This window comes from Trachemys scripta, chromosome 3, assembly GCF_013100865.1.
Source record: "Trachemys scripta elegans isolate TJP31775 chromosome 3, CAS_Tse_1.0, whole genome shotgun sequence".
NCBI lineage: Eukaryota > Metazoa > Chordata > Testudines > Emydidae > Trachemys > Trachemys scripta.
The window spans coordinates 200,575,179-200,587,918 of record NC_048300.1 but is presented as its reverse complement, the minus strand read 5'-3'; the positions used below and the strand labels follow the sequence as shown (position 1 = coordinate 200,587,918).

The 12,740-nt window shown below is 57.8% G+C and overlaps 1 protein-coding gene across 1 annotated transcript in view; it reads right to left on the bottom strand.

The window, feature by feature from the left end:
* DNMT3A (DNA methyltransferase 3 alpha) overlaps window positions 1–12,740 on the bottom strand; it is a 187,211-nt gene that overhangs the window by 39,314 nt on the left and 135,157 nt on the right. The window contains exon 7 of the mRNA XM_034766845.1: window positions 1–342. This exon is cut by the window's left edge and continues 25 nt beyond it. Coding sequence (XP_034622736.1) covers window positions 1–342 — 342 coding nt within the window. The remainder of the gene's footprint in view (window positions 343–12,740) is intronic.

The following is a 12,740-nucleotide window of genomic DNA, read 5'->3' as shown; positions in this document are numbered from 1 at the left end:
GGGGAGAAGCCTGGGTGGCGGCAGGGATCTGGGGTGGCTAAGGTCCCAGAGCGTGGCATGGGTGTGGCTGGGTTCCCAACGGTGCGCCCCACATCTGCCCCCAGCAACACTGCATGCGGCGGAGCTCACCTCGTACTCCGGCTCGTCATCAGCTGACTTGGACGTGCTCTTGTCCACGGCGTCGGCCACCACTGGCTCAGGCGTGGTGGCCACGTTGGGCGAGGCGGGGTCTGTGGGCTGCTGCGAGGCGGGCGGGCTGGCCTCCTCCTCCTTCTGGGGCTCTGCCCGTGGGCTCTCCTCCACCACGTTCATGACGGCAATGACTTTGGCCTTCTTCTCAGCCTGCAGAGAGAGCAGACAGGGAGTCAGGGCTGCCTGCTGCATCCCGGGGACGAGGGACCCCCCAAAAGCCGGCAGTGGGCAGGGAAGGGGCCACCAAGTGCCAGATCCCCCTCAGGGACTGCTTGGGCTCAGCCAGCAATCAGGTGGGCCCTGTTGGGGCTGGCAGGGCTCGGGACCCCCAGTGCCCAGCAGCAATGAAGCTCCGTCCTGGACTCTCCCGCTGTGGGGCTCAGTTCGGCAAAGGCCCCTCGGGGACCCAGCATGACCCTGGGCCTTAACCCAGCAGCTGCGCACCCGTGGGAGCATGGCATGGCAGGCTGCAACACTTGGCCTGGGGGGTGCCCATGGTGGGGCACTCTGTGTGGAGCCCTCTAGGGAATGGGGGGCTCCCCTCTCGGAGGAGACAGCCAGGTCAGTCAGGCAGCTTGTGGTGGCCCCAGGAGGGGAATGTATGACTGGACGTGCCCCTTTCTGCCGTCAGAGGGGCCGGGCCCCTCTCCAGGGGATGCAGGGTCTAGTCCAGGGCCGCAGCGCTGCCCAGGCGGGTGGGGGAGAGCACCATGCCCCGTGCTGCCCGGTGTCCCGTGCTGCCCGGCAGGGAATCTCCCCAGCCTGCTACGGCTGGAGTGGAGGGGGACAGAGGGCTCAGGTGTGAGAGAGAGGACAGGGCCCCAAAAGTCCTTCTCCTGGGAGGGGAGCCAGTCCCCAGGGCAGCGGGGAATGAGGGATGCCAGCGCTCCTCGGGTGATGCCCAGCCAAAGGGCCAGGGCCCACCTCAGAGCAGCACTGCGTGAGCACAGCCACCGTCGCCTATCGGGGTCAGGAACCCCCTGCCCCAGACTGCTCCATGCTGGTCTCCGGAGCGGGTGGCGCAGTGCCAGGCCGAGGAGCCCGGGGACGGCTTTCCCCACCCCAAAGGAAGTGCCAGGCCCCTGGAGACACAGAATCACCGGCCTCCTTCCCCAAACACCATGCGAAGGGTGGCGCTGCACTGGCGGTGCTGACGGGGACCAGGAATGCTGTGCCAATGGTACTGAGGGGCACCCCGGGCCTGCCAGGACCTAGGTCTGCTCTCATCAGCCACTATGCAAAACAACTAGGGCACAAGCCTGTACCCAGCACCCCCCCCGCAGAGCCCTGCCCTGAGCAGCGACTGCCCCACTCCCCCCGTCCCCTCCCATGTGGTGTGGGGTGCAGCCTGGGAGAGGGCAGCACTGGGACCCCTCAGAGCTGCACTGGGAGGATGGAGAGGAGCTCTGGGGGCTGCACTCCCCCCACAAACCAACCCTGCCATCAGGTGTGCAGGGAATAGCCGGGAGAGCTCTCAGCCCTGGGATTGGCGAGGGAGAGACCCCTGTCATCCGGAGCAGTAACAGCATCAGCATTTACCAAGGGCCTACCCCCCACACTGGGACAAGCCCGCCTCAAACTCTCCCAGCCACCTCTGCTTTCTACCCCCCCCCCCCCGCCCCAGCCGCACACCTGAGCACAATGGGGCAGCGTTCTCCACAACCCTGCAGAGTAGCGGGGAGCCCACCAAGCCCTGGCTTCTCATGCTCCAGCCCTAGACACCGCCATCCTCACAGCACTTCCTGCCTCGCTAACCAGCCGCTGCTCAGACGGAACGAGGGAGGCACATGCAGGCTTCTAGGAACGGTGACTCCCACGCTCTGGCAGCTCGCCCGCCCCAAGCCAGCGAGTCCCTTCACCCAGGGCTGGGAGGTGAGCTCCAGGCCCTACAGGGCGGGCTCTCCGCGCCCGGCGCCTTAGAAAAGGCAGAGCTATGAACATGCGGGGCTCAAAGGTCCAGTGATCCGGGGGATTTGTAAGTGGATCGCAGGCCCTGGGGCCCTCCAGAGCAGGGTGGGGCAGGGCATTCTGCGAATTGCAGCCCAGCTGTCACCCAGACCATGCCTGGTGTAGGGCATCCCCCTGCCAGCCGCAGTCATCGAACTTGGGATGAGGAATTAGAAGCTTCGAAGAGCCGGAGCGCGGTGAGCGGCTGCTTCGGACCTTGCCCAGCCCCGGACCAGGCTGGAGGCAAAGGCTCTGGGCAGCAGGGCTCACGTGTGGACTCACTGGAGCAACAGCTCAGACGTGGGATTCTTTACTGCTGGGCTGGCTCATGGCCAGTAATGCTCACAGTCATGTCATGTTTGCCAGGGGCTGGGAATGGGCGACAGGGGCTGGATCACTGGACGATTCCCTGTTCTGTTCATTCCCTCTGGGGCACCTGGCACTGGCCACTGTGGGAAGACAGGACACTGGGCTAGCTGGACCTTTGGTCCGACCCAGTCTGGCCGTTCTTATCTGGGCCAGGGAGCTGGCTTATGGCCTGGGAGGGGAGGGGTCAGGGAAGAATCCTGGCCAGGTGCATTATGGGCCTTCCCCCAAACCTAAAGCTTCAGGTAGTAGGTGCTGCGAGGACCGTGTGTTCCTGAGGGAGGATGGCGGTGAACAGCGAGGGGCTGGCCCATTCCGAGAGCCTGGCCCAGAGCCGGCGAAGCTGGGCGGCCCCTGCAGGCTCCCAGGCCTACGGGCCGTGCGGACCCCGTTCCACGCGGCTGCACAAAGCCGGGGAGCCCGGCGTGGATACGGCGGGAGGGCGATCTGCCCAGCAGTGGCAAGCGCGTGGCTGGGATCCCACCCCCAGGAACTGGTGCTGCCCCACTCCTATCAGCATGGGGCCCCAACGGAGCTGAGAGGGGACACCCCCAGCTGCCCCCTCCGGTGAATTTTGTCCCTGGCCGGCAGCGCGGGGGATGCGAAGGAGCTGGCTCTGCGACTGCGTTCCCTGTAAGCTGCACGGCTGGGAGAGGTTCCAGTGCCGTGCAGTTGATTAGTAGAGCCACGCACATCCAGCCAGCAGCATGTGGTCAGGTGCCCCCCGCCCCACTGCCTTGCAGCCACGCTGCTCCTGGGACCCTCCTGCTGGCTGTGCAGAGTGGGGCAGGGGGAGAAAGGAGGGTGCTGATGTCAGGATGTCCCCGTCTTCCTCCCCAGGCCCTGTACCCCAGCTGCACAGAGCAGGTAGACGGGACAGGGTGTCAACCAGTAACATCCAGGGAAACTGAGTCCCACCCCCTCCGCATGCAAAGCATTGAAACTCCACAGAAAACAAGAAAACCCCCCACTTTGTCACACAGGGCTCAGGACTCGCAGCAGCTCTGAGGTCTGAACAAGCCTTCGGGTGAGTGAGTGCCTTAAAGAGACAGCACCTGGTCTCTCAGAGACTTCCCCGGCAGCCCCGCTCAAGTTGTTACTTCTTGGTACTTCTTGCAATGCACATATATTCGCTGTGATTTTATTCTTTCAAGTGTGCTGTTCTGGTCTCTGCATTTCATCATTTTTACTTCTCTCTTACACTTAAATTAATTCTTTGAGCAGTGAATTCTACAATGCCGACCTTGTCCTGGCTGGAGTGATTTTAAACAAATCTGTCTGATAGCTAGGTGTTTCGTTCTACTGGTGGGGCACATCCACACATACCTCGGGGAACAGAACAACATTTATTCCGCACATGGATGGAAAAACATAGCGGGAACGTTTCTCCCCGGTGCCGGAGAGGAGGGGTGGGGGTGGCCGGGGGAACGGTGTTGCCACACTACCAGGCCTTTCTTACTGCGCAGCCAGCCAGTCAAACTCTGCTGCCGGAGGCGGTGTGGGGCCAGGCCGGGGCAGCACAGCCCGGGCATCGGGCTGAAGCGAAGAACCCAGCCCTGCACCCAGGGAGCTGCTGGAGCAGGGGGCAGGGGGCGCGGGAGCGCAGAAAAGCGCCAATCCTGCCCCACAATTCAATGTTGTGGCCCAGGATCAGATCTGGCAAGGCCCATCCCCCCTGCACCGACTCCAGCCCCTAAACGGTTGCCAGAGTCACCTCCCCCCCAGCCTCACACTTCCACTCCACACCCCCAGCTTCCCAACACCAACCCCACCTCCTGGCCCCCCCTTGGCCTCCAGGCCAGCCCCTGACTCTAATCACACCCTGTCCACTGCTCTTGTTACAGCCCCCATCCCACTGCTCACCCAAGTCCCACACACCCAGCACATGGCCCCAACCCTGCAGACACACAGTTCTGGTCCCCACTTCTCCCCTTCTGCCTCCTCAACCATACCACCGCTTGCCTGTCCCAGGACCCACCGCCCTCTGGCTCATTTCCATCGCTAGCTCCACTCACCCCACAAGCTCCCTGCGGGTATGAGGAACAGTTATTATCTGAACGGCGTAGGCTGGGTCCAGCTGCCAGATTTCCAGCCCCCCGTTCTCTGGCGACTGTGGAGGGATTTTTACGGTGTAACACTGTCGAAGTTCGGAGGGTGCCAAGCCAGCGCAGCCTGGCGTAATGGTTTGGCAAATCCCCGGCACCAAGCAGGTGTGGCTTGGACATGGAAAGGGCAGGCTGGCGAGAATGGAAGGCCAGCTGAGCTACACCGCGCCCTATGTTTCAGTCGGCAATGCATGCGGCCCCCTAGGATTCCTGTTACACCCCATCTCCCAGCTTCATTGCTGTGACTGACGTTAGTGGGAGCAGCCCGTGGCAATAGAAACGGAGACCAGCAGCAAGGCGAGGCCTTTCTCCTCAGGTAAGAAACCGGTGAAGGACCAACGAGCGTGGAAAATTCCCGCCATTAACAGCTTCTCAGTCAACAACCCAAGTAAATATTGCGTCTAGTTCTGTCACTTCTCCGCAGGTCTGCTCCCGCTCGCGTGCCGGCCGACACCGTTCAGGGTAAGCTCACGAAATGGTTGACACAAGTTTTTTGGTCTTCACACCCCTTCCACCCCGAGCTTGAAAACCCAAGCGGTGCCCTGCCTACCAGTACACCTCCTCAGGAACAGCCCACTCACATCCCCCTTGTATCATCCCCATGGCAACAGCCTACCCCCATCAGCCCCCAGCCCCCGCCCACCCCCCCCCCTCGATTATTTCCATGGCAACAACCTATCCCCCCACCCAATCAGCCCCTGGCAACTACTCACCTCCCCGCCCACTATCAGTGCCACACACCCCCTCAGCCTCACTGTGGCAAGTCTCTTCCCTCCTCTGTGCCGCCCCGGCCAAGGGGGCAGAACTGGGCCGGGGTGTTTGCACAGCGCTCTGTAAGGAGTCCTGTGGCTGCCGCCCAGAGGAGGGGTGCAGCCGAGCAGCCCCCGGCTGCCAGCCCAGGTGCTGGGGAAGCTGGCAGCTGGTAGGGAGGGGGGTGTGCGCCCGGGACTGTCACGGCGGCTCTCGGCCTGACACAAGGCGCCTCCTAATTAGATGTTTACAGTGCGTCCTGCAGCAAGTAAGCAGCTGCCAAACCCCCTTGGAAGGAGGCGGCCTGCTACCCTGGGCCAGCAGGGGAAGAGCACGGCAGTGAAAAGGCACCAGCTACCAACTGCTGGGAGGCAACCGAGCCAGAGGCCATCGGCCCCCCCAGGCTAGCCGCAGGCCGAGTGTTCACCAGCAGCCACCCCTCCTCTGGACGGCTGGGGCCCTGGTGCTCAGGGGAAGGAGCCCCAGAGGGAGAGGCAGATCCCCGGCTAGCAGCAGCAGAAGGGCTGGGGGGGGGGGGGCACGTGCCAGGAAAAGTATTTCAGGAACCCTGGGAAAATGGCCCAAAGCAAAGAGAGGCTTTGAAGAGAGAGAATGAAAAGGCCCCTTGGGCTGCGCAAAGTCCCCTGGCCAGGCGCTGAAATCCGCGTCTCGGCTGAGAGAGAACCCCTGAACGAGGCTGCGTGGACGCAGCCAGAGCCACGTGGGCCCCCCAGAGCTGCCCCCCAGAGAGGGGTGTGGGAGCTGTCAGGGGGCGCTGGCCTCGCTCTGACTGAATGCCCTTGTTAAGGACCCAGGCGGATGGGGAAACATGGTCAGGGCTGCAGCCCCATCCTCAGTGTCCCTGAACCTTTGACTGCTAGAAGCTGGGACTAGGTGATGGGATGGATCACTCTTCTGTTCATTCCCACTGTAGCCCCTGGCATTGGCCACTGTGGGATGACAGGACACTGGGCTAGATGGACCATTGGCTGACCCAGTGTGGCCGTTCTTATGTTCTGATCCAGCTGAAGATGGCTCCCCAGAGACACCCCCTCCAGTCCATTCCTTGGGGTCTCTGCCTCAGGCACGGACATGACTGAGCGCAGGACCGAGCCTGCGGAAGGCTAAGCCGTTTCTCATCCTGGGGCGTGAGACTGAGGAGCCAGGGACGTCTCTGGCGGTCTCTGCGGCGAGGTGGCGTACTCGGGGCGCTGTCCGCAGGCGTTGGGGCTGACGCGGGAAATCCAAAACCCTCAGACTAACCTACCAGCATAACGAGCAAATCGAACTCGCTAATTCCGAACAGTACAAGTCGAGGGAAGCTCCCTCAAATGAGCATTCTAAGATTGCGCCAACAACTGTCCATGGCACTCTGAAGGCACCCAGAGGGGTTGGCCCTGCCCCCTCATACCCACATGCAGCAGTGGGGCTGATGGGCATCGCGGAGGGGAAAACGTTCTCCGATAATGTGCACGAGGTGAGTGCGCACCGGCGGTGGAACAGACACGGGGTGTCTCCGGCAGAAGGGCGGAGAGTGCTGGCAGGGGACGGGTCCAGCCGCGGGGTGGGGAGTTATCTGCTGGGGAAGGGCTGGGAGCCCCATTACAAGGGAAGTTTGAAACCAGACGGCACCTGCCCTGTGAGGGCCCCTGGCATGGGGCGGAGACGGGTCTCTCCAGCCTGCGGATTCCCTGGCTCCCCACCTAGGTCTGCCTCAGGCCCCTCGAGCCGACTGCCTGGCTCAAACCACTGTGCAGCATGGACAGACGTCTACAGCTCCTCCTGACTCGGGAGGGGAGTCCTGTTCCCAGGACTCCCAGCCTTTCCTCCCCTTTGCCACAGCCCCTGTAGCAGGCCGCCAGCTCTGCTAGCACCCGCTGCGTGCCACAAATGCACCAGGGTGCTGCTCTTCCCTGCCAACGGCGGGATCTCACATCCCTGCCCACCGAGCCGCTGCGCCAGCCTCCTTAGCGCCCACCTCAGCCACTCCGCCCCGCGCTCTGCCCCTCCTTCCTCATCGGACTGTCTCTCTTACCGCATCGCCCTGTCCCCTCTGCGGTGCCAACAGGCCAGGCTCAACACTGCCTTGGCTGGCCCACAGGGCAACTCCACCCTCTCCTCCTGAATCCCGCCCCAAAACCCACCCTCTGCCAGGACCCCTACAGTCCGGCTGCCTGAGCAAGTTTGTTCCTTTCCCTGCAGAGAGGTGTGGTTCGGGGCGGGAGGGGTCAGGACACTGGAGCCGGGTCCTGAGGGGACAGGGCGAGCTGTGTCATTAGAATTACACTAGGAAAGCTGGCCAGCCACCCCCATCGCTGTGGGGAACGTCCCCCCACCCTTTAGGGATTAGCGCTGCCTAACCCTTCTGCACAGCAGCGAATGCCCCTTCCTTCACCCATCGTCCTAGATTTCACAGGCTCCGAGAGTGCCCAGCACTACCGCGATCTAAACAAACAACCACCGTCCTCGCCTCCAGGCTGCAGCTGGCCACGCCCTGCGCCGGGCGGGGGCTCACTCCCAGCGGCTCCCCGGCAGTCCCTCTGCTGCTCAGTCTCATCCAGGCTTCTCGGGGTCTCTAGCCCCATTGCCAGCTTAGGCTCCCTTTGCTGCCCCCTCCCCTCTTGGCCTTTCTCAGCTCGAGAGCAGCTGGGTTTTGGGTAGCCCTGGGGGTCCCCCTGCCCTGCCATGCTTCTGGGAAAAGACCAACAAGGGGAAGAGCATCTCCAGGCCCTGACTCGCCACCCTAGTGAGCCAGGCTTTAAACTAGGTTCAAAGGGGCAGGTCACAAAAGCCTATGGGTAGGTGCACAAAAGGTGACTAACATGTTGTGGGAGTGGGATGAAAAATTACCCTAGGGTCGTAGAAGCAACAAGAGGGGAAACAGTGAGGGAATCGGCTCAACAGCTTAGATGTCTATACACAAATGCAAGGAGTACGATGCGTAGACAGGAAGGACTGGCGGTCTTAGTGTCTGAACTAAATAATGACTTAGCTGGCATCGCTGAGACTTGGTGGGATAACTCTGATGTCTGGAATACTGGTACCAGCTGTACAGCTTGTGCAGGAGGGACAGGCAGGGGAAAAAGGGAGGTGATGTTGCATTATACATCAAGAATATATATCCTTGTTCTGAGATCCAGACGGCTGTCAGAGGCAGACCATCTAAAAGCCTTTGGCTACAGACAAAAGGGGGAATCAAACAGGGACAACATCAGAGAAGGGTCTACTACAGACCCCAAGTCAGGAAGAGGAGGTGGATGAGGCATTTCTAGAACAAATAAGAGAAATATCCAAAGCCAAGACCTGGAAGCAACGGGGGACTATCACTACCCAGACATCTGCTGGAAAAGTGATACAGCAAAACACGTTTCCAGTAAGTTCTTGGAATGGATTAGAGACAACTTTTTGTTTCAGAAAGTGGAGATGGGTGGCAGCCATTTTAGACTTGAATCTGATCAACAGGGAGGAGTGGGTTGTGAATCTGAAGGTGGAAGGCCCTGTGGGTGAAAGTGATCACGAAAGTCCAGATTTCATGATTCTAAGGAAAGAAAGAAGTGAAAGCAGTGGAATAAGAAGAATGGACTTTGAAAAAAGCAGGCTTTAACACACCCCAAGAACTGACAGGTAAAATCCCCTGGGAAGACAATCTAAGGGCTGAAGGAGTTGAGGAGAGCTGGCAGTTTCTCAAGGAGACAATATTAAAAGCACAACTGCAAACTATCCCAATGCGAAGGAATTATAGAATGAGTAAGGGGACACTATCGCTCCAACAGGAGCTCTTTAACGACCTGAAAATCAAAAAGGAATCCCATAAAAATAGAAACATGGATGAATTACTAAGGAGGAGTACAAAAGAACCGCACAAGCATGAAGGGACAAAATCAGAAAGGCTAAGGCACAAAATGAGTGATACCGAGCAAGGATGGGGGATGCGGTAGACATGGTATCTTGATTTTAGTAAGGCTTTTGACCCATTCCCACATGATAGTCTCATAAGCAAGTAGGGAAATGTGGTCTAGATGAAATTACTATAAAGTGGTTGCACAACCGGTTGAAAGTTGTTACTCAAAACAGTAGTTATTAATGGTTTGCTGTCAAACTGGGAGGGCGTATCTAGTGGAGTCCTGCAGGGGTCAGTCCTGGGTCTGGTACTATTTAATAGTTTCATTAATGATTTGGATAATGGAGTGGAGAGGATGCTTATAAAATTTGCAGAGAACACCAACCTGGGAGGGGCTGCAAGTACGCTGATCAAAATTCAAAAGGACCTTGATAAATTGGAGAATTGGTCTGAAATCAACAAGATTATATTCAATACAGACAAGTGTGAAGTACTACACTTAGGAAGGCAAAATCAAATGCACAATTACAAAATGGGAAATTACCGGCTAGGCGGTAGAACTGCTGAGAATAATCTGGGGGTTATAATGGACCACAAATTGAATATGACTCAACAATGTGATGCAGCTGCGAAAAAGCCTAACGTCATCCCGGGGTGCATTAACAGGAGTGTCAGACGTGAGACACGGGAGGTGACTGTCCCGCTCTGCTCGGCACTGAGTACTGTGTCCAACTCTGGATGCTGCACATTGGGAAAGATGTGGACAAATTGGAAAGAGTCCAGGGGACAGTAACACAAATGATTAAACCTGCCTGTGAGGAATGGTTACAAAGCCTGGGCATGTTTAGTCTTGAGAAAAGAAGGCTGAGGGGACCTGTTAACAGTCTTCAAATCTGTTCAGGGCTGTTCTACAGAAAACGGTGATCGGTTGCTCTCCATGTCCCTTGAAGGTACTTGCATGTAGAAATGGGCTTAATCTGTAGCAAGGGAGATTTAGGTTAGAGATTAGGAAAACCTGTCTGCCAGGGTATTTAAGCTGTGGAAGGCTGTAGAAACCTCACCACTGGTGGTTTTTAAGAACAAGTTGGGCAAACCCCTGTCAGGGCTGGTCTAGGTTTACTTGGTCCTGCCTCAGCCCAGGGGGCTGGACTAGACAACCTCAGGAGGCCCTTCCAGCCCTGCGTAGCTATGATTCGAACCTCCTCACATCTCGCTGGATTCTTTTGCTCTGGCCTCACCGGGGTCTGCTGTTCCTCTCCGTTTAATCACATCAGCCTGTTTTAGTCACATGCTGTTTCCTCTTCTACAGCATTAAAGAGGAAGTTCAATCAGAGGGCTGGACTGAGGGCCTCAGCTACTGGCCCCCTTCCCCAACTCAGCACACGGTTACTCCCAGGTCTTCAGCGGCTCTCTGAGGCCAGAGTCTCTATCTCCGTTCATCATCAGGCCACCTCCTTCAGACAGCATCCTGCTGCTTCAGACAACCAGAAACCCGCAGCAGGGCTGTCCCCTTGCACCCACATTCTCCCGCGTCTCCTACATGCTGATCCTTAGCCTTTGCCATCTCTTCCTATGCAGGTCCTGTCCCAAGAACCCTTAGAATCATAGAATATTAGGGTTCTAAGAGACCTCAGGAGGTCACCTAGTCCAACTCCCTGCTCAAAGCAGGACCAATCCCAACTAAATCATCCCAGCCAGGGCTTTGTCAAGCCTGACCTTAAAAACCTCCAAGGATGGAGATTCCACCACCTCCCTAGGTAACGCATTCCAGTGCTTCACCACCCTCCTAGTGAAACAGTGTTTCCTAATAACCAACCTAAACCTCCCTCCTTGTTCTGTCATCTACCAACAACGGAGAACAGCCGAGGTACATTCTCTTTGGAACCCCCCTTATCATAGAATCATAGAATATCAGGGTTGGAAGGGACCTCAGGAGGTCATCTAGTCCAACCAATTGCTTCAGGTAGGTGAAGGCTGCTATCAAATCCCTCTCACTCTTCTCTTCTGCAGACTAAATAACCCCAGTTCCCTCAGCCTCTCCTTGTAAGTCATGTGCCCCAGCCCTCTCATCATTTTCATTGTCCTCCGCTGGACTCTCTCCAATTTGTCCACATCCCTTCTGTAGTGGGGGGACCAAAACTGCACACAATACTCCAGGTGTGGCCTCACCAGTGCTGAATCGAGGGGAATAATCACTTCCCGCAATCTGCTGGCAATGCTCCTACCAATACAGCCCAATATGCCGTTGGCCTTCCTGGCAACAAGGGCACACTGCTGACTCATATCCAGCTTCTCGTCCATTGTAATTCCCGGGTCCTTTTCTGCAGAACTGTTGCTTAGCCAGTCGGTCCCCAACCTGTAGCCATGTGTGGGATTCTTCTTTCCTAGGTGCAGAACTCGGCATTTGTCCTAGTTGAACCTCATCAGATTTCTTTTGGCCCAATCCTCCAGTGTGTCTAGGTCACTCTGGACCCTATCCCTAACCCCCAGCATATCTACCTCTCCCCCCAGCTTACTGTCATCTGCCAACTTGCTGAGGGTGCAATTAATCCCATTATCCAGATCAGTAATGAAGATATTGACCAAAACCGGCCCCAGGACTGACCCCTGGGGCACTCCGCTTGATACCAGCTGCCAACTAGACATTGAGCCCGACGATCTAGCCAGCTTTCTATCCACCTTATAGTCCATTCATCCAATCCATACTTTTTTAACTTGCTGGCAAGAATACTGTGGGAGTCTGTATCAAAAGCTTTGCTAAGGTCAAGATATATCACATCTACCACTTTCCCCATATCCACAGGGCCAGTTATCTCCTCATAGAAGGCAATCAGGTTGGTCAGGCATGACTTGCCCTTGGTGAATCCATGTTGATTGTTCCTGATCACCTTCCTCTCCTCCAAGTGCTTCAAAATGGATTCCTTGAGGACCTGCTCCATGATTTTGCCGGGGACTGACGTGAGGCTGACTGGTCTGTAGTACCCCGGGTTCTCCTTCTTCCCTTTTTCAAATATGGCTATTGGCTCTCTCTACAGAGCACCAGACCTAACCCTGAGTTCCCGACTGCAACAGGGGATATAGTCAGTCTGTGCCCACGACGCACGCCCAGCACTTTGTCACGGAAAGGGCTGACAGAGCCTGGCGCTGGCCTTCGATTCCAGCCAACACAAACAGATTCGGAGCAGGGCTGGGATCTGAGCCCTACCTGGGCTGAGAGCTGACTGGGGCTTTCTGGTTATCGGGCGTCCGCTGACCTGCAAACGAGGCAGCCCGAGCCCCCTTGACCCGATTCCCAGAACTGCCCGTGGCGTGAAGCCCAGTCCAAGGCAGCGGCCCGGTCACGCCACATACCTGCATTCCGAGCGACACCCAGACCGGAAAGCAGCTGGGTGGAACATCGCTGGGCCCAGTGGCCCCGCATGGCTGTATCTGGGGTGTGGACAGTCACTCGTGGGGCTTTGGGACAAGAGGAGTTGCTCCCCCAGCCCCGAGCTCCGTGCCGTGCATGGGAGATGGGCTCCGAACGACTGTCAAACCCC